We start from the raw sequence: 21,497 nt of genomic DNA on the forward strand, positions 1-21,497 counted from the left end.
TTAAATTTAATTTATTTTTAATTAGTTAATTATATATATATGATAGAACATATTATATATTGGATATATATTAGTTATTATTATATTTGTTTATTATATTAAAATTATCGGGTAAAAATAATAAATTGGATATATATTAGTTATTATTTTATTAGATAAATATTACCTATTATTTTATCAGATATATATTAGCTATTATTATATTTGTTTATTATATTAAAATTATCGGGTAAAAAGTGTAAATTTGTGATGGAAAACAAAAAAGTGTAAATTAAAGTCAAAATTGAAAACAAAAGTCAACATTAAGAAATCGAGAGATGTGATTGGTCGATAAGTTATTAGAGCAACTGTGCTTTAGTATAATAAAAGATGATTGAATTATTTTTATTTTTTATACATTAATGTTAAATAAATATAAAATACATTTTAATCATAAAACATAATATTATATAAATACATTTCAATCAATAGCGGAGCAAGGATTTCCATTTAAATAAATATAAAATTTATCACTTTCTTTTCACAAGTGGTTAGATTACAACTTCGTAAAGGGATACAAAGAGTTCCATTGATTTCTTTTCTTTAATCCTTCACATACATATATCTTTATATCATATTTCTATATATTTAGTAGAAAAAATAAAAGAAAGAAAAGAAAAATATCTTGATTTTAAAAACTGGGCAAGTCAAAGACTGAGCCGGTGAGCATATTTATCGGCTAAAAGGGGAATCACCGGTGTAACCGGCAATCTGGCAGCAATCAAGGCGTGGATCGCTGGGTTAACCACCCTTCTCTTAACCTTAAAAAGAAGTTGATGCAAAATGACTATTCTATCTTTAATGAATAAATTTACATTACAATTTCTAATCTTCTAACATATCTCCACTACCCAGTTTACATCAATTACTTTTACATTGATTGTCACCACAATACTAGCACTGCATTGCATGAGTACTATGTTATATATCTTTATTACATTATAAAAATAATTTGTTCCTTCTGTTTTTTTAAACTAAGTCATTAGTAACCTTAAAATTTCTCTCCTTTTTATTTATTATTTTAAACAACTCTAATTGAAATACATGCAACCTTAATGAAATAAATTTACAATATATATTCCTCAACTTTCAAAATAACTATATTATTATTATTATTAAAATGAATTGCTTTTAGATTAATAACCACACTGCTAATGCCTTCAGCGTCGTTATTACCACCTGTACCGTCACTACCACCACCACACACGAATATATGACTAGATTTATATCTATCAATGTTAACATAGTACCAACTAGATTAAACTCACACGTTGTGTGGAACTAACTGATAACATAAGTAAAAAAATACAATTACAGATAGTTACATTATTATTCATAATATTAAAATATGTGCGATTACGACTGATTCAAATAATAAAATTATAGTTTATGAATATATGATATACGTCAAATATGTTTATTTTTTTTGAACGACAAATATAATACACTACTAAATTACATCATTGTCAAACATTGAACCTTGATCTATATTCCAAGAGTCAAGACTCTCTACCACCCCACCTAAATGGTAATAACTACGTCAAATATGTAGTATAACTACATCAACAAACAAATTACAAACAAAACTATACAAACTTAGGTGTCACTAATAAAACATGAAGAGAGAAACATAAAAAAGAAAAAAAAATTAATTTAATTGGTGCATCTCATATGACAAGTAAGTTTGTATAATTTTGTTTGTAATTTGTTTGTCAATTTAGAATTTCCCATTTATAAATCATAAAATGTATATCTTTGTGAAAAAGAAATCTATCCATAATTAAGTTTTAAGAGATATACGTGAAATAAAATTAAAATTAAAATTAAATTAGGAAAACAATGTTTAGCCAATTCTGAATATATATACTTAGTATAACTTTAATATAATATAATCATTATAAACATAAATAAAAAATCTAGAAGAATTCCATTCATGACTTTAGCCGATATACATTAATATAACATAAGAAATCTATCCATCCATTCCATTTAGATATACTTTGCTTTTATTAAGATATAATTTGCTGTCTTATTTTATTTTTAACTTTTTTTTATTATTACTTAATTAATGATGATGATTAGGCTAAAGTATAATTTTTAAATTGTGCTTTAATGATGATTAAGCTAAAGTGTAATTTTTTTAAAGTATGTTTAAAATTAGGAATTTAATGTAAGTATGACACCTAGAAAAAAATCCTACATGACATAATTTCATAATTGTCACATAATCAAAAACCTATCCTCTTTTAATTATATAGAGAGATGGGCTACAAAGTTAGAGAAATTACATATTTATAGTTAATTATTAGATATTAGATAGACAAGTTAATGAGTTATAAAAGAACTCGTGGAGTCAAGCTAATGTTTTTATTTTATTTTAAAATTAATAAAACACAGCAGTAGCATTAACTGTCACTGTTATCACGAAAAACAAGTACAAAAATTTTTAAAAACAAACCATATACATATGTGTAGTGTTTTGAAAATTGAGAGGAATTTATTTAAGAAAAGGGTAGAGAAAAACAAGAAAAAAGGAGGTTATTGGACAGAGTAAGTTTTGACCCGATTAAACCGGGTAATGTCAGCGGAACAAAAGGATCCGGGAATCGTGTCTTCCCATTTTATTTTAGTATTTTACTACTAATAATTTTGCCCGCTTAACAAGAATAGCAAATCCCCGTTTTAATCGCCGACCTTTTGGACTCTTCCTTTCATCCTTTTATTCTTATTATTCATATCATACCCACGCCTACCTTAAGCTCAACCTCCTTGAAAACTTTATTCTATGTTTTCGGTTTTAATTTTATCTTTAATTAATCGGGTAGAGTAACATTTTTGAATCCAATCTAGAGTTACTTTCGCAAATGGCATCTCGCTCGTAGTCACATAAAACACGGTACGCTTTGGTACGGGTACGCGGTTCGGATACATAATTCGATAGGCGTGATGAATTTGGTACATAGGGGATAGACTTATTTCAGTACGAGGCGGTACGGTGTACCATGTATTCGGTACAATGTACCAAAAACATAAGTAAACAAAACCTATAAATGTCATAAGATAAAGATAAGATATATAACATGATAAAATCCGACAAAATAACAAAACAACCATAAAGTTTCTATTCTACTCGTTTCCTTTTTCCTTTGTCATTGAGGATAATTGATAGTGAATGGAGAAATCGTAGTAGAAGATTAGAAGTTGGTGTCTTGCTGATATAAAACTCTGTAAAGGTTAGTATATATAGAAGAAACATATACATGTAAATTTAATTTTATAATTAATATTAAATAAGTTATGAGTATTTTGTTAGCAACATACGTATTAATTACAAAATATATTGGAAACTTAAAAGATACACTCTTTTTGCCGCTCAAATAATTAAATTCTTGAATCTTACTTTGAAAGTTGGGAAGTCAAAACGGTAATAGTACGTGCACCATTATGTTTAAATTTATGGTTTTTTACATATAAGATACATAAATTATTACTTCTATAAATAAGTGATTTAATTTGAATTTTTCCCAATTTCTCAATAAACCTAGCTTTTTATCTCGATAATTCGATCTCGAGTTTGGAGTTCCAAAACCATGCATGGTAAAGAATTTTGGGGTTCGTTTTAAAAATTTACGAGTATGGTAGGGCCGTGGTGGAATAGAGAACACGTGATGGGAAGTAAATGCTGCGAGAGAGAGAGGATATACGAAGGGGAGCATTTATGATGTCGTGTACGTGTAAAGATGTCAGTGGTTGAAATGACAGTGGGACCCACGACATAGAAAGGGCAATGATGCGTTAATGATAGATTATCAGTGAAAAGCATTTGTCAGCAACACCCCCCACCCCCCACATTTAATTCCACCCTTATACCAATCCTACTACCACTACTACACCAGTGTGTTCTTTTGTAGAAAAAGAAAAAAACAAAAAAAGATTAAATGTAAAAAAAAAAATTTGGCTCACTCCCTCGAACACTAACCAACAATCAATAACTAGATTAATATTTCATTCACTTTTAAGATTTTGAGTTTAACTATATGTGTGAACAAAACGTATTTCACTTTCAAAACTATAATTTTCTTAAAAATACCTTACATTTTTTAAAAATTGTACTTAATTATATTAAAAGATAATGCTGTTGATATCAGAATTTGCAGTTAAAAAAAAAACTTACTCCCTTTAAGCAAATTTAACTATTTACTTTAAGGAGAATATTTGATGCTACTCGGTACGGAGCACGAAACCCTCGAGTTACAATACCAAAATGAAAATACAAACTAAACCTCAATATATTATGGCTAAGGTTTCTATAATAAACTCGTTGTAATATGTAACACTCCAATATTTTAAGGTAATATAAAATTTATCTTTATCATAGTTTTGACATTAAATTAGTTTCCTGGTATTTTGTTTTGAGAAAAAGGGGTTAAATTAGTTGGAATTTTAGTGACTAACGGGTATTAAACACACTAAAAATGACTATGGGACGTGGCCACCTAAGAAGAAAGCCAGCCACATAGAGTTTGTGACTCATGTTTTCCCACTTCAAGTTCCACTTCACTTCTAACTAACTCATCTCTCAAATTCTTCTTAATATCATGCAATTGAATCTTCAAATCATAAATTAAAGAATCTCAAACCTTGAACAATACATATAATCATCACCATTTATCTTAGAAATTGAAATTGAAGGTTTGATTGGAGGTGGTGGGGGCTGAAAAATTCTAGGAAGTAAAAAGGATGAATTGTGATTTTGAGAACCCTAAATTGTTGTCTTTCACTCTTGAGGTATTTATCTCTTTAACCTTAGTTTTAATTGTTAAATTAAGAAATTAGGGTTCTTGATGATTGAAATTGGGGTTTTTGTTATTTTTGGATTTTTAGAAAAGAACCCTAATGGAATTAAAAGGGAGAAATTTGGGGTAAATGCAAATGAGCTTTATGATGAAACCCCAAAGTGATAAACCTTATGTTTTTAGGGTGTTTGGCTAGAATTGTGATATGAAAGTTTTTATGAAAATTGTGTTGAAATGTTTAGTTTAGCCAAACACCATAAGAAATGAATTCATGGGGAATTAATTTAGTTGATTATGAAAGAGTTGAGTTTATAGAACTCATAGATATATATTACATAATGTGTAGGTGATGAAGATCTTCTTGTTGAGCCTAGCAGCCATATAGTGCCAAATAGCCAAGTTAAGGTGAGTGTATATGCATATGATCATGTTCTTGTTAATAGAGGTCATAGGTGGGTAAATTCCTATGACCCATATGTTTGTTGAATGAATAAGCTAGTAGGTGGGTAAATTCCTACTAGCAAAATTTTGATTGTTGAATGAATAAGCTAGTAGGTGGGTAAATTCCTACTAGCAAGACTTGAATTATGAATATGTGAGCTAGTAGGTGGGTAAATTCATACTAGCCAAATTATATGTATAAGAAATAGCAGGTGGGTAAATTCCTACTAGTCATGTTGTATGTAAGAGCTAGTAGGTGGGTAAATTTCTACTAGCTACTAGCCAAAATATCCATGGCCATGTTGAAAATGATTTGTGATGATTTTTGTGTTTATGATTGATATGAATGAAATGGCTATCAAAAGATAGGCTATGAATGATGCTTGATGCACTAATGTTTTGGTAACTTGATTATGATCATATGTATATGCATTCACTAAGCGTTGCTTACGTTTTAGTTGTTTAATCCTTATATAGGAATTGGTAGTAGCAAGGGAAAGGATTTGGCCAAGTGATGGATTTGAAGTGAAAGTTGTTATTGAAGGTATTTTGCCATCTTGTAAGGTTGGCAACTTGGATAAAGGCATAGTAGAGAATCCCTTGGTATATTATGACTCTTGATACAAACCTTTCTCTTGGATTGAACAAGTCTAATTTTGGTATAAAAACTGTGGTTATGTCAAGATATTGGTCATTTGGTTTGTATGTGTCACAACATTGTTAATTAGGTCGTTCATTAGGTTAAATGACCCGTAAAGTTGTAGAACTTTCTCTTCAACATTTGAAACCTTTTGTAATGTTAAGTAATGTGTTTATGATTTATTTGTATCAGGGAATGATAAGGAAAAGTTTGATTGTGAGTCGAAATGTTGAAAAACGTCAAAAATAGGGTTTTTGGTGTACAACAGAGAGCACGGCCTCTGTGTCACAGAGCACGGCTCTTGCCCTGTGCAAAGGCCGTGCTCCACTGTCCTCGAACCTTATTTTTTTTTCCGAGCCTTCGTTTGACCTTTTTGGGTCCTGAAACTTGTATAGTAGTCTATTTACATCATTTTAAGAACACTACAATTGTCTTTTCTTGAATTGCAATATTTTGATTTTTCGCGAAAAATGACCGTATTTTTCTAAGTATAAAGTCTAAAGTTTTGGCTTCTAATAATTAAGCTTTCATTTGGGTTGAGACGTTACATAATACTTATACGATGTACGAATTGACTATATATACTCTGTGATTATAATTACATCGTAGACAACAATTTTTTGACTTGATAATAACTTTAATCTAATAATAACAGTTAAGTTAGTAATTTATAAATTGTATCTTTATACGTACTTGTAGTAAACTTACTTAGAATAACGGAGCTTAATTGATAAAGAAATTAATGAATCAACCTAAAATATATCCAAGCTTCATAATAAAAGCTTCATAATAAAAGGGAAAAGATCAAGTGAAGATTAGTAAATTACAATTATCATGTATCAAAAACTTTAAATTGATTTTTAACCTATTGTTTTAAGTTGATTTATCATTAATCTCTAGATAATATAACATCTCAAAGTGTGTCATAGCTTTTAGAACCTATTTCAAGACTTTCAATGAATTAGGGGAAAAAAAATCATATCTATACTACTTAAATAAATTGCATAACCCGTATTGAGAATAAGATATTTTGAGGTATGCGATTTTATTAAAGTATACTTAATGATTAAATTACACCATCAATCTTTCATCTATACTATATTAATAAATAAATTACTCTCTTCTTTTTTCAGCTTTATACCTTTAAAATACCCAAAACACCCTTAATTTTTAACACATTTATAACTCACACATTAAATCTACCCAATGTATCCCTAAAATATTTTTCACCCATATTTATCCAAACTATCTATCTTCTTTATTAATTAATTTAAATATTTCCACCTAATATCTCTATAATATTCTTAATAAAGTTATTTACAAAAAATTTATCCCTTAACCATAAAATAACTACACTACCATTTACGTCAATTTATTTTAGATTAATAACCACATCGTTATCACCGCCGCCATTATCACAACGCGTTGCCACCACATTGCGCGGGTACCCATCTCGTTATATAATATCTTGACCACCACCATTTTTATATCATTTTTATAAATCTCTCATTTTTATATCATTTATCTTTACAATAATAATCTACACGGTTACATTACTCGATGCCGCGACCACCACCAACGTCACCAATTGTCGTCACCACTAAACCGTTGTCGTCACATTATGCAGACAATGTGTTAGTATATATTTATACTTTTATACTATATAATAAAAGAATAACACTTTATTTTTGCAAGTGTTGAAATAATATAATGTTTTCATCTAATACCCCTTAAAATATTTTTATATACACTTTTTTTTTAACATTAATGATTAAATTAAACTATCAATCTTTTTTCTTTTAAAATTTATTCATTAACTCTTTACATCAATTACTTTTATATTAACTATTTACACCACTCGATGCATCTACCACCAATAATTGCTACAACCACCACACCGTTACTGCTACAACCACCATTGCATTTGCACGAGTACCGTGCTATTTATATTAAATATATATATATATATATATATTGAAAAGTTATTTTGAGAACCTTTTGTTTTTTATAAGAACCTTTGAGAACTTTTCAAATCAAGCCCAACCGATGATTATTCTTTACATGAAAATTGTTTTTTGATTGTTTTTGAATAACTTATGTATAATTTTGAAGTTTATAATTGTGTGGATGCATGAACTATCATCAGTTATACAATTATGTGGAGATTTAGATTCTTGATTACATGTGCACGAATATTGCTATGATTACATGTGATCTACTTGCATACATGTGATTATAGCAATATTCGTGCACATGTGATCAAGAATCCAAATCTCCACATAATTGTATAACGGATGATAATCCATGCTCCACACAATTATAACTCTAAAATTACACATAAGTTATTCAGAAAACAATCAAAAAATAATTTTCATGTAAAGAACAATCATCGGTTGGATTTGATTTGAAAAATTTTTAAAGACTTTTGCAAAAAAATTTCTTAAAATAACTTTATATATGAGATGAGATGCTAGAGTACAGCTAAGAAGGGCATGTCGACTTACATCACTGCATTGACTGGAAACACCAGTCAGGCCCAATTCACCACACCTACCCTACCTATCCCAATTATTATCATCCAAACTATTTTTTGATTAGGAATACCATGCCATTCACATCCTACGATACACTTTACAAAATTGTGGTTAATTTAGCTATTATCCAAGGTTATCTCTAATTTACATTTGACTTTGATTAAGGTATCGTAATATAATTTTCTAAAGTCTACATAAAGTTACGAACTTTATATACTACTATTGAATAAAAGAAAGTGTAAATTGTGATTCACAATATGTGCAAGAATCCAAAATTGCTAGTATTTTATATACATTTGAGAAAACTAGATTATTGTACAAATGTAACAAAAAATATTTTCTTATATCGATTTTAACTTAATTAGAAAACATATTATTGTCTCATACTAAAAGTTTAGAACAATCCTTTAAGCGATATTTTTTTATGTAAATATGTTAATCTCTTTTTTTTTCCCCTGTAATTTTTCCTTGAAAATAAAAGAACGTGTTATTCATATTCACTTGCATAAATTCTATTATCATTTATACGTTTATCTCATTTATAGTTTTTCATATATCATTTATAGCTGTACGTACCAAAAGCATTTTTAGGGTGATCAATGAATATAAAACTTGCAGATTCAACATTCAAGTCTCACTTTAGAAGTGAATAATTTGAAGATATATAATACGTAAGAATTAAAAGTAACATCAATTTTATGCAAACTAGCATTATAACATTGATATGAAAACAAACAAACTTAAGCTACTACATAACTATAGAAAGAGTAAGAATAATACAAATTATTACTATATTATTAAAAAAATACCAAAGTCCACAGATGTACGTGAATAAGTTTGATAATGATAAAAAAAAAAAACAATCTTCTGGCCCATGCAGGTCTCGAACCTGCGACCTTCGCGTTATTAGCACGACGCTCTAACCAGCTGAGCTAATAGGCCTTGATATGTTATTTTGTTTGTAATAGCAATTGAAATACTTCTTTTATAGTTACAAATGAAAATCATATACCTTACAAGCACGACTCCATCTTCCATTTTACATTTTACAATTCAGCACCCAGTTAACGAAAATGTGTAACAACAACTCATCACACATAGGTGATCCAGATACCGACCACATCACCATATCTAGCTCGAAAGGATGCACTCAGACTTTCCAAAAAACATCAACCAAGAAATAACTAGAATATATCTAATTATATACAACAAAGTTACAAATATCAAAGATACCTTTTTCTAACAATAAAATACAAATAAGTAAAAAATACATGCAGAAAGATTAGGAATCAGTTCAGTGAGGCACATCTTCAAGAACATAACACACATTCATGTGTTTCTACTTTCATTCGACAACTTTGTGTTAGTTTTCATCTTTCTAGCTTCTCTTTTTCCCCTTATTTTTAGATGCGGATTAGTTGATGGGTTTTACTTGAATATATGTTTGCCTAACCAATATAATGTGGTGTGATTCTTATATGATACAAAAAGAAACACTTGAAGGCAGTTTTCAGAGAACTTCAACTATATGAAAAGTTCTTGGTAAATGATGCCGCAGGTTATGTACAGTTAACATATGTTGTGCACATTGGGTTAGTTTGTCGGATTGGTGCAACACAATTGAACTAAATGAGTGAAGAAACCATCATTGTTCTCACGCAGCTGTACTTTTCTTATCTAACCCCTATTAATGAAGAATGAAAATTCTTATTTACAAAGAAATATTCTGGTGAGAATAGAAAACGTATCCTGATACTTAAGAGATCAGTAGACTTTACACTACCTGGTCAAAGAACTGTATATTCAACTCACTTCTAAGATGTAGCTTTCAGTTTAACATAACATCCGTAATAATAACTGTGATCCACACAAAAGTTTACTAAAAGGACCACGGCAAGGCCAATTATGTAATTTTAATAGAGCACAAGGAAATAGAGCACAAGGCCAATTATGTAATTTTAATAGAGCACAAGGAAATACGAGTATGATAAAATCAACCAACGTATAGCACTCCTGAAAAATCAGTGGGTTCAACACAAACATTAAAACTCTTAATTTTTTGTAAAAAAAGACATTGCAAGTGTACATTCACCAACAGATGGTCAACTTATAGAAAAGCATCCTTCTCGAGCAGCTTCAATACGTCATTTTGGTTGTTGAGTTTCGCAACATCGATAGGTGTTTTTCCATCCATGTTTTGCAAGGTTCTGAAGCAAGAAAACCAAACTTAAAATCACCACAAAAAAAACTAAAACTAGAGACAATTTTGCGATATAAGATAAACAACTTTGTGGTTATAGCTTGGTTTTAATGAGTGAAATAGGTTCAAATTAGAGAACAGTTACACTGCAAACGAGTGACTCATTTGTAAAGCTTAAGAAATGACAGAAGCGTGCAGATTAGCCTGACCCAACCCTACTTATTTTGTACCATTCTAAATAGTACTCATTTGAACCACTTATCCAACGTACGTGAAACACCAATTTTGTCACGTCTAAGTTAGCCAAAGAGTTTATATGGGTTAGCCATGATATAAACTTACACTGCTGCGCCATTATCAAGCAAGAGAGCTACACATTCTTTTCTTCCATAACCAGCTGCATAATGAAGAGCTGTGTTCTTGTTCTTATCTAATGCATCCACCTTTGCTCCAGCCTCAAGAAGTACTTGAGCACATTTCATCTACAAATGCATGACATCGGTACCATTAACTAGGATTCACAAAAGTCCTAATATATCATTGCTAACGAATGATATTCAACAAACAAATTAAACATTACTAAGTGCGAAGTCAAACATTATAGGTGCAACAAGCATAAAACTGAAGAATGTCTTATGCTATTGGGAAAGGAAAGCCAGGACCACCCGAACTCGCTCACAATAATCATACTCAACAATATAAAAGGTCTAAACCAGCACATGCAAAATAATAATAATGATAATAGAAAATAAAAGAATAGGCAAAAACTGAAACAAACACGAAGCAAATCACAAAATACAATCATATAAGTACCTCCCCATATCCACAAGCAAAATGTAATGCTGTCCTTCCCTCTGCATCTTCTTCATCTTTATCAGCGCCAGACTCTAACGCCTTCTTCAGTCCCTAGTTACAGAAACAAACCAAGAATATAAATAAACTCTTTTCTGCAATTAGCTTGAGTATCATCATCAACATTAATAAAGTTGACACGTATTTTCAGTTAAAAATATATACAAAACGGAAGTTTTTGACAGACAACCCATGAAGGAAAATCTTTTGTTCGCCCAAGCCTGATGCAACATGGAATAAAGATAAATAACACTTTGAAAAGGTGTTACAGTAAGTCCTCACTATGTTGAAATCTTTAGCCAAATAATACTTTTTCTTAAACAACAGAAGCTAAAGAAACGCTTATTAGAAGAGACAACCAATTCTGTGCCCCCTATGGTTTAGATTTGGAATCAGATTAGCCAACATACTGAAACCAACAAGGAATGAATTTCAATGTCACACATTGACACCTACCACCTGGAAGAGGTGGTTGGAATCTAATGGTATGATGATCACAAAATCATAGTAATAAGTATATACTAAAAGCTCTGAATACCTCAACATCACCAACACTAGCTGTCTGATGTACAATAGACTCGTCCTCATTTCCTTCCTCTTCAGCTTCATCTGCTACTGGATTTCCAGCCGAAGCTGTTCCAGTACCATCTTCAGTGACTGCAAGACCCATTGCTTCACCCAGTTTCTTTAGAACATCTTGATCATTCCAGTACCTGTTTTGTCATAGAGAAGGGTAATCAGGACAATTGAAGACCCATGAAAATATATATATAAAGACATTGCAAAAATACTACAATATAAAAATCATTATTCAACTGTTCTCCACAAATTATCATAGAGATTATAATAAAAGAAGTTAACTCTATATTAATCAAGATATCAAGATTACAACCTCATCATAGCTGTTGGACCTCCAGATTCTATCTCTTCTAAAATAGGTTTCAGGGCTGGATCCTCTTTGATACGGGCCATCCTTTCTTCAAGCTGATCCTTTTGAGCTGGATTCGATAAACTCTCAAGCATCTGAGACATCGATGGATCCTGCAAGGTATTGACAAACAAACTGTCAATTCTACTGTGCGGCATGACGATCAACAGCATATACAAAGATTACAAAACCCATAGTAATACCTGCATCATGGCACTACCAAGGCGCTCAGCCATGTTCATGAATTGAGGATTTTGCATCACTTGCTGCATGGTGGAATAATACTGTTGTGTATCGAACTGGGGAATTCCTTCATCAGCACCGTGAAAAGTTTGCTGAAGTTGCTCAGCCATTTGATTGAACGAGGGATCTTTTGCTATTTGCTCAGCTAACTCCTTAATGCTTGGATCCTGCAATCAACCCAAAAATACAATATGTAAATTACCTTTGAACAAAAGTGGTACACATATTCTATTTGTAGTGGTTTGAAATTACCGATACCCCATGGCTGATATAAGATACACTGGATTCTTTCATTTTGACTTGTTTGTTAATAAATGAACATGATCAAACTAAGGTATGAATCAACTGATTGTACATTCTGGATTAAAACTTGTACTAAAGCCAAATTATTATTTTATAGTTCATAGAACAGACATAAGTGCCCAGTATGTGTATGTGAGTGTATGAAGAGAGATTTAATGTTACTAGTAATCCATGTTCGGGAAAGGAGGAAGGCACTATACATTAAGTAGACCAGCCATAGATGAAAAGTCAAAAGGATTTCCAGGGAATCCGGCGCCAGCTCCAGGCATGGTCGGCATAGCAGGTATATCTGAGGAGCTTGATTCTGAGGAAGTTTTCTTTGTGACAGAATCAGCCTTTTCGTCTACATGGAAAAACACATAAATAAGACATTCTAAAAAACAAACATATTTGATAATAATATAAATTTGACTCTAATCAACTTGCTGAATCTAACTCATAGCATGCATCATCGCACCCTCTTGAAGCCGAGCACATTTTTCTTGAATAAAGTAACCCTCGAAAGTTCCCACTATGTATACTCTACTTTAAAGTAATCTTTCGTAATCTTAAAAGTTCTAAAAGGTAAATTTTGAAGCAGATCAATAAGGTTGCCAGGAAAAATACAGTTTAAGCTAATTAAGAACAGTGACTAACATGTTAACACATACTAAAAATGTGGTCATGGACTAATGTTTAAATGGTTATAAACTCTCAATGATATCTTACGAAATGAAAGCCTCATTGAATATAATTTTCATAGTGATTTACTACTCTTAATGAAAGCAGAGAAGTTGTAAATCGATGGTACTTGATGTAATAGGCACGGCGACACTACCACGGAATAAACAACAAATGGAAGAAATTTTCCTCTGTTTACCCTTTGTCGTGGTATTTTTTTTTTAAAAAAAGAAACTTTAACATGAAATATTATAAATAAACACGGTAAAACATATTTGAACTCTAACAGCAAAGGAAAAACAAAAACAATACACACACAGTTGAAAGAAGTTTACTAACAAAAGGGGCACATGAGGTATAAACTAATGAACCTTGATTATCTTGATCCGAATTCATTAGTTATTCCAACTAATATAGCATTAAAAAATAAAATAAATTTAAGCCGATAAGAGGGAAACCGACTTATGTTATTTGTATCTTTTAAGATGTGGTGATGAAGAAGCCAGGGGAGAATATGCTATATGATACTTTGTAACACTAACAACATTTGCCCAATTCCAGGAATTATGATGGACTAATATAATAATTATCTATATAATCTTTTATTCCTCAAATACACTCCAAGTATCAAAACGAAATATTCCGTAGCAAAACATCAATCTAATATTAATTCATTCAACGAAACACACAAGTTATTAATTTCCACAAGCTAAACATACACATCAATCAATTAATTCAATCAAAATCTGAACAAACTTAACCATTAAGTAACAACTCACATCATTCATTTACAGAATTATATATATATATATTAAGAATACATACCAGTAGATTTCTCTTCAGGTTTGACTGCAGCAGCAGCAGCATCTTTCTCATTGACCTGTAATAAAAATATTAGGAATTGAAACTATCAACAAAAATAGATATACAGCTTCCATTATAATTCATTAAGAGTGTTTTATTTTTAAATATATATTATAAAAAATAGATAGAGAAATAAAGAAATCGGAAGGTGGGATGATAAGTTGATATACCTGAGACATGATGATTGGAGCTACTATAAATTATAATAATTGATAAGATTTTAGATCGACAAATTGTGAGAGGATTGATTTTGATGATGATGATGATGAGGTTTTTGATACAAGTTATTATTATAAATATTAAATTAATAATAAAATAAAGAATAGAAATAGAATTCAGTGAAGCTAGACAAGGAACAAGTATAGAAGTGAGTGGGCCACATATCCAATCTTTCCAGCCTGACAAAAGCGAGATTGCACATGGATTGGATTGGATCACTTAAGGTTTTTTTGTATTTTTTTATTTGGGCCTATGAAGCTGCTTAGCCCAACAATAAGTTCTTGTCTTCTAAACTCTATAGTATCGTTGGTTAATTTATGTGAAATCTATAGAAAAACGAAAATTTACAAAACTTTGTTTACTGCATTTGACGATTTGCATGTTTAATACCGTCATTCACCTTATTTACACTGTATTTTTTTTTTTTGTTGTTGTTGAATTTGGTTTGTTTCCATTTTTGTATAATTTTTTAATCCTAAAGTTTTGGGTTAATAAGTTATAACATAGTTTTGGATAAGATAAATGATTAAACGAAGTTAGATAATAACTTTATTATAAACACAGATTGTTGAATGATTTAATCAATTTTTTTGAGAAGTTGAGGTGTCTCCTTTAATGTATTTGATTTTAGAATATTATGGTGATTACTCAAAAAAAAAAAACATTTTTGCCATGTGTTATACAACTTATAAAAACATGTGCCAAGGGGTTGGCGTCGGGTGCTGAACCCCTTACCACCGTCACCCTATCCAGCACCACACAATCACACATTGTTGGTTTGGTTTAGTGGCCAATATTTTGCAGGTTACATTAGTAAATGTTGCAGTTGAACCTTGATTATTTCCAATGGCAACACCACACCTTTGCCAGGTTTCTAAATAAGTATTGATATTAGTAGTTTAGTACCACCACTTTCGATGAATGTATCACAATGCATATATTTTACAGCTGACTGTACAAGTCAGCAATTCATGAGTGTGGTACGTTAATTAATAATGGTGTCCTAGCTATCCAATTTCTTTGTATGTGTACATATGATTGCACTTACCATAAAAATAAGAAAACAATTTAGAAATAATTCCAAAAAAAGAAAAAGAAGAAACAAAACCAGCTATGTAGTTTGGTGTTTTTAAAGCCACTTTTACAAAGAACATGTATATTTGCTTTAGGCATGGCAAAATGGGGGGTCAGGCGGGTTTGGGTAACAGGACTAAACGGGTGCGGGTCAATGGGGTCATTTCAAAAAAGCAAATTTTGCTTCAAGTAACTTTTTGTTTTTTTTTTTAACGGCTTTGCTTCAAGTAACTTGATACAAACTATATGTTAAAAGTAACTTTGAATGGTTGGTGTTCCACATGAATACTATAGAGAATATGTGGGTTAACACTTAAGAGACGGCTTCAGGTCTAATGGGCCGCGTGAGTCGTGAGGAAGAATTGATATGAAGTACGAAGTATGGACATCTCCTAATTTGGGATCCTGGACTAACCCGTATGGATAGGAATGTATATGTATCAAGAGTTTATAATTAGAGTGCTTCAAAAAGAAATGAGCTCATTCCAACCTGCTGATGTAGGTTCTGCACTTGTGCATCGACAGGATTATGTAACGTTGTGCACTTCTAGTGGTTTACATGATCTGCACTTCTGCTTTACTGTATACGGAGTAATTATTATAGCAAAACAGACATTATGGTCTCCTAAGCTGTTTGTTCACCAGGAGGAGAGGCCTTTACTAGATGGACCTTACACAACTATGCTAACCTCAAGTTTAAAAAGAATCATATACAAAAATAACAAAATGTTTGCACTCTGCTTGCACATAGTATCAAATACAACCATCCTATCCATATTTTTGGTAATCGATTCAATCCGGCCCATTCACATAATAAAATCGTGTAACTTGCAATAAAAAATCCGAAAACTTAAATCTGTTTGTTAAAGGAACTAACAGTAATGAATTGAAAAATGGCATGTTAGTTTTGCCCCAAACCATTTGATCAAGAAAGACACTTGCTCCATAGAGTTAGAGTTCAGAAATTCTATTCTATAAAGACTAAATTATATTTATGAATGAATGCATCATAGAGTCCAGCATTCAGCAATTCACATTCTACAACATGAATTTAATAGTAACAAATTCATCATCATAATTCATAAACCAATTCTCCAAAAACAAAAATATCATACATCTGAAAATATAATATACTTCCCATAGATTTTTATTAATCAAAACAAAAGTAAAACAACTTTTCTTATAGCAATTCATCATACCAGCACTAATGCACCAGATCCCATCACAACAACAACAACAGTATCAAAAATTCGCTTTAAGAAGGATGGACTTTTTTCGACTTATTAGAAACACTCTTCATAGCCGATTTCATAGAAGCGGTAGCCGCATTCAACGCAGCCTCAACGTACTTATTCGAAGCATAATTGGCAGCTTTTTCCATGGACTTGCCAAGTCTTCTAGCACTTTCACCAATGGCCAATAGTCCTTGTAGCTGTTTAGTCGCCTCGAGCTCCATTTCCTCTTCAAACTTTCTAAATTCTTCCATTGCATCTTCCATAGCAGAATTCAGATAATCTTCGGCCTCTTGCAGCGAGTTCTCGGCCTCTGCCACTTCTGTTTCGTACTCGAGCTCCATTGCAGCCCATGCGTTGTATGAGTCGAGCTCGAATAGTCTCATGAGCTCTTCAATGGTTGACGGGTCGAAGTTTTTGTCATTCAGAGCTTGATCCGAGAGAAATGTGAACTGGTCGATTAAGGCTTCCATTTGGTGGATTTTGACTTTTTTGAGTATCAATTATTATACTCACTGTATGTGTGTGTTTTTTCTTTTGCGAGTGGAGTGATATGAATGAGTGGATCATCTTATAGGATATACTCGTATAATTATTTTTTCATTTGTGTTTATTAATAAACTAAAAGTGAATGGAATGCTTTTTTCTTTTTTCTGCCATAGTCCGTTAGACACATCTTTTTATCTAAATCTTTATCTTTATATATAATAAAAAAGAATTGTCTTCTATTTATGATGTCATATGTCCATATTTAATATTGTAATATTTTTAAAAATAAATAACTAGTTTATTAAATATTTATATTAAATTCTTACTTTTTGATTATAAATTTCTTTTTTATGGTTTGTTAATGTAATAAATATTCATACATATATATTATGTTAGCTAACTTAATATCTCCAAACCAAGTTATGATATCAATTACAAAAACAACATATATTATTTTAACTTTTTTTATTTTAAAATTTTAGTTAGTGCCCGGGTTAAACCCGGAATTATTAGCTAGTAAACACCATATAACGGGAATTGATAAGGCTAGATAAAAGGGTAAGAGTACGAATAACATCCTCATGTCATCTTATTATGATCTAAAGGATTTTTACGCTAATCTTTCCAAGTAAATATATCATTTTCCTTTATATACTGTTTATAAGCTTATACATGGTAGATAGAACTTTAACTCTAATTAATGCTAGTTTTTGACCGTAATTAGTATATATCATCTAAAAGACTAAAACAATGTTTATATGCATCATATAAAACTATACTCAGTGTATAGGCGATCGATATGTTATAACAGTATTGTTGTCCTTGAATAGTTCTAAAATATTATTTTCCATTGTTATGCAAAACTTTCGGGTTGTTGTAAAAAAACATCGTCACTAATAATCTGTATACCACCATTTTAACTTTACCCCACCAAACATGCTTCATATTATTGTATTGTACAACACCTTAAATCCTTAATGCATGTTGGTGGTGTACGACGGTGACAAATCACCACCCGCTTGAAAAAAAAAAAAGGTACTCATGGAATTGCATTATTCATTGAATGGTATTGTTTTCCCGGGTCTTAAACAAACATCCTTTTCTGAATGGAATGCAATTGGGCTTTTCCATTCGAAGCCTTATTCTTGCTTAACAAACGTACCTTATAATTGATAAATTAATTATGCATAAACAACCTTCATATTATCTGAAGACAGATAACCATAACCAACATTATAATGTTAATTCTCACAAATATACAAACAAATAAATACAAAACGCCTGAAAAATACCTGAGATCCAAACCTCAAAAACTTGCGTGATCTCAACTTGTGACACGAAATTTAGACTGCATAATTAAATATGGCAAAGAAAGCTAGGATATTATTGCTGCAGGGGGTAATCTTGTTAATGTTAATTTTGGTGCAAAAAGGTGATTGCATATGGTTAAATTTACCTAAATCCGGAAAGAAATGTGTTACGGAAGAGATCCATAACAATGTCGTCGTTTTGGCTGATTACGTCGTTATCTCTGATGTTCATATTCATCCAACTCCTTCCATCACCACCAAGGTATATCTTTTTGTGTGTTTCTTGCCTTCTTGTCGGTGCATGCATATATGCAAATATAATTGGCATAGACGTGCAGTGCATGTAAAAAGTTTATGAATCATGCTTATTTATAAAAGCAATGTGAATTCCCTATGACAGAGAAGATCGATTCAAAGGCAGAGTATGTGAGAGACAAGATTTTGATTTGATTATTATTTTGAATAAACTGAATCCTACTATCCATATAGCACGCAATTTCGATAACATGAACATATGTTTAGTTTGAGTAAATGGTTACTGGTATCCGTCATTTAGATTGTCAATTGTTGTTGCAACAGAATAGGCAGTGTTGCACTAGCTTACTATATATGTTCTTTGTTGCTGTTGCCTGTTGGTATACCATGTTCCTACAATTAGTATAGACAGTTATACTAGTTCACAATTTTCTTATTGTTGGTATATATAGTTTTGTGTGTTTCCGCTTTAAAAACAAGCTATGACTATAGATATGTGTAAACTTTTTTTCTTTTTACATCACTTGGATTCCTTCTTTTCTGCTTTTTCCTACTTTTTTGCTTATTTCATCATATAATAATCATCATACAATTAGTGAATATATTGATGGTTTGTACTACATATGTAGGTTACATCACCTTATGGAAACATCCTTCACCATAAGGAGAATGCAACTCACGGTCAATTTGCATTCACTACAACTGAGGCCGGGCAGTATCTCGTGTGTTTCTGGGCAGATGACCCTAATCAAGGTGGAGCTTTAAGTGTTAACATCGACTGGAAAACCGGAATTGCAGCAAAAGATTGGGAGTCGGTTGCAAGAAAAGAAAAAATTGAGGTCAGAAATAGACAGCTACTTAATTCTTGTAGTCTATTGATTTACTGTTATTACTCCTTTCCTTCTCAAATATATGAAAGTAAAAGAGGTTAGACAATCTACAATATTAACACGGCAATGATCTGTAAGCGTATAGCCTTTTCAAAATGCAATGTACCATACAGTCCTGAATCTGTAATCAAAAAGCCTTCAGCAAACTACATTATCAACTTATGGCATTTAGTGTACTTGTAGATTCCTTTTGTTGGTGTTGAAAAGCTATTTACTTGAAGTAAATTTAACTACCATTATTGAATGTCAAGTGTAATAAAATTTGGGTTTCATATTTGGTTAAAAGGCATGTATCAGTTGCATGGTTTCTGGTTTGTCAAGGTCTAGTAAGCAAGCATAGCCTTGATAGCTAGCAAAATGGGTGGGTTAGATAATGGGTCAAAACATATAGTATCATTGAATAGGTTAACCATCCATTTTTTGCATATTGTTGAGATTTGGGAAGGTTTTCTAGTTTAATACATTATAACTATTCGAACTCTGGACGACTTCCATCTGTTTGACCTATTTGACATGTTTTTTATAAGCTAACTTTTTCTTCATTTCAAATATTGACCCCTTGATTATCAATGGGACTACATATGAATCGTATTCGTAAAATTGAGATCTGTCATATTTCTTTTTGTCTAAAGCTTTAAGATGAACATTTTAGTTCTCTTCCATGCCTTGAAAACTTGTCTGAATTGCTTTATAGGGTGTTGAGCTTGAGTTAAGAAAGCTTGAAGCACATGTGGAGGCTATTCACGATAATCTTCTCTACCTCAAGAACAGGTGCTTTCTGCAATCCTTTACAATCGACATTAATCACTCTATATATAAGTATATAACTGATTCTTTTAATAACTTCTCGTACGCGTTTATTTTTGAATACTACTTGCTGCAGGCCATTCATTTTTTTAACTAATCGGCTCTTTTTTTCATTATATTGAAACTTTTGATTTTGTTACGTGGCTATGCAGAGAGGCGGAGATAAGACAAGTGAGTGAAACTACAAATTCCAGAGTTGCCTGGTACAGTTTATTGTCATTAGGTATTTGCATTATGGTTTCTGGTGCACAGCTGTGGTACTTGACGCGGTTCTTCCAAAAGAAGAAACTGATCTAGATTTCACACTTGGTAATGTTACGAGAATAGAATTAAGTTGTAGAGGTATTGTTTCCAATTTTTGGGCTTTTTATTGGTCAATTATGATAAATTTAAGACATTATCATAATCGTATTTTACTGTTTTGAGCTTTGAAGATTAGGGGATATATTGTACGATTGATTGATTAAACTTCATAGCATGTCTTCCCGCTTGTAAGAGTACCGACATCATATGACTCATACGGAGTGAGTTAATGGGTATCCAACTGTTATACCGGGCTAGGGTTCCCCCATCACTTTTTTTTATAATGATATTTATTTCGTTAACTTACGAGTCTCGAACTCACCAGAGTAGTTATTGTTAGCTATTCAAAATCCGAGTACTTTTATGTTTCAAAACATGTATTCTAAATGATATACATTGACTTTGATGTTTCAAAAAT

The 21,497-nt window shown here is 31.3% G+C and overlaps 3 protein-coding genes, 1 long non-coding RNA gene and 1 other non-coding gene across 5 annotated transcripts; 2 read left to right on the plus strand and 3 right to left on the minus strand.

Moving 5' to 3' along the window:
- Window positions 1–4,623: 4,623 nt before the first annotated feature.
- Window positions 4,624–6,114, plus strand: LOC122594944. Its single transcript, XR_006323159.1, has 3 exons — window positions 4,624–4,827; window positions 5,182–5,240; window positions 5,754–6,114. It is a non-coding gene; the product is annotated as an uncharacterized LOC122594944 (long non-coding RNA).
- A 3,204-nt stretch (window positions 6,115–9,318) lies between these two features.
- On the minus strand, window positions 9,319–9,392 carry TRNAI-AAU. Its single transcript has one exon. It is a non-coding gene; the product is annotated as a tRNA-Ile (tRNA).
- A 1,043-nt stretch (window positions 9,393–10,435) lies between these two features.
- On the minus strand, window positions 10,436–14,805 carry LOC122596039 (ankyrin repeat domain-containing protein 2B-like). The gene is made up of 9 exons (XM_043768541.1): window positions 14,671–14,805; window positions 14,462–14,516; window positions 13,177–13,319; window positions 12,634–12,840; window positions 12,395–12,543; window positions 12,041–12,215; window positions 11,464–11,556; window positions 10,993–11,132; window positions 10,436–10,657 (listed from the first exon to the last, which is right to left on the minus strand). Exons 1-9 carry the CDS (start codon window positions 14,677–14,679, stop codon window positions 10,558–10,560), a joined length of 1,071 nt encoding a protein of 356 aa, XP_043624476.1. The 5' UTR covers window positions 14,680–14,805; the 3' UTR covers window positions 10,436–10,557.
- Window positions 14,806–16,763: 1,958 nt separating this feature from the next.
- LOC122597833 lies at window positions 16,764–17,591 on the minus strand. The gene has a single exon (XM_043770406.1). The coding sequence runs from the start codon at window positions 17,496–17,498 to the stop codon at window positions 17,049–17,051; it is 450 nt and encodes a 149-aa protein (XP_043626341.1). The 5' UTR covers window positions 17,499–17,591; the 3' UTR covers window positions 16,764–17,048.
- A 1,285-nt stretch (window positions 17,592–18,876) lies between these two features.
- LOC122598561 (transmembrane emp24 domain-containing protein p24delta3-like) lies at window positions 18,877–21,130 on the plus strand. The gene is made up of 4 exons (XM_043771154.1): window positions 18,877–19,086; window positions 19,709–19,918; window positions 20,664–20,740; window positions 20,929–21,130. The coding sequence occupies exons 1-4, from the start codon at window positions 18,877–18,879 to the stop codon at window positions 21,071–21,073; spliced, it is 642 nt and encodes a 213-aa protein (XP_043627089.1). The 3' UTR covers window positions 21,074–21,130.
- The last annotated feature ends 367 nt before the right edge of the window (window positions 21,131–21,497 follow it).

This window comes from Erigeron canadensis, chromosome 4 (assembly GCF_010389155.1).
Source record: "Erigeron canadensis isolate Cc75 chromosome 4, C_canadensis_v1, whole genome shotgun sequence".
Lineage (NCBI taxonomy): Eukaryota > Viridiplantae > Streptophyta > Magnoliopsida > Asterales > Asteraceae > Erigeron > Erigeron canadensis.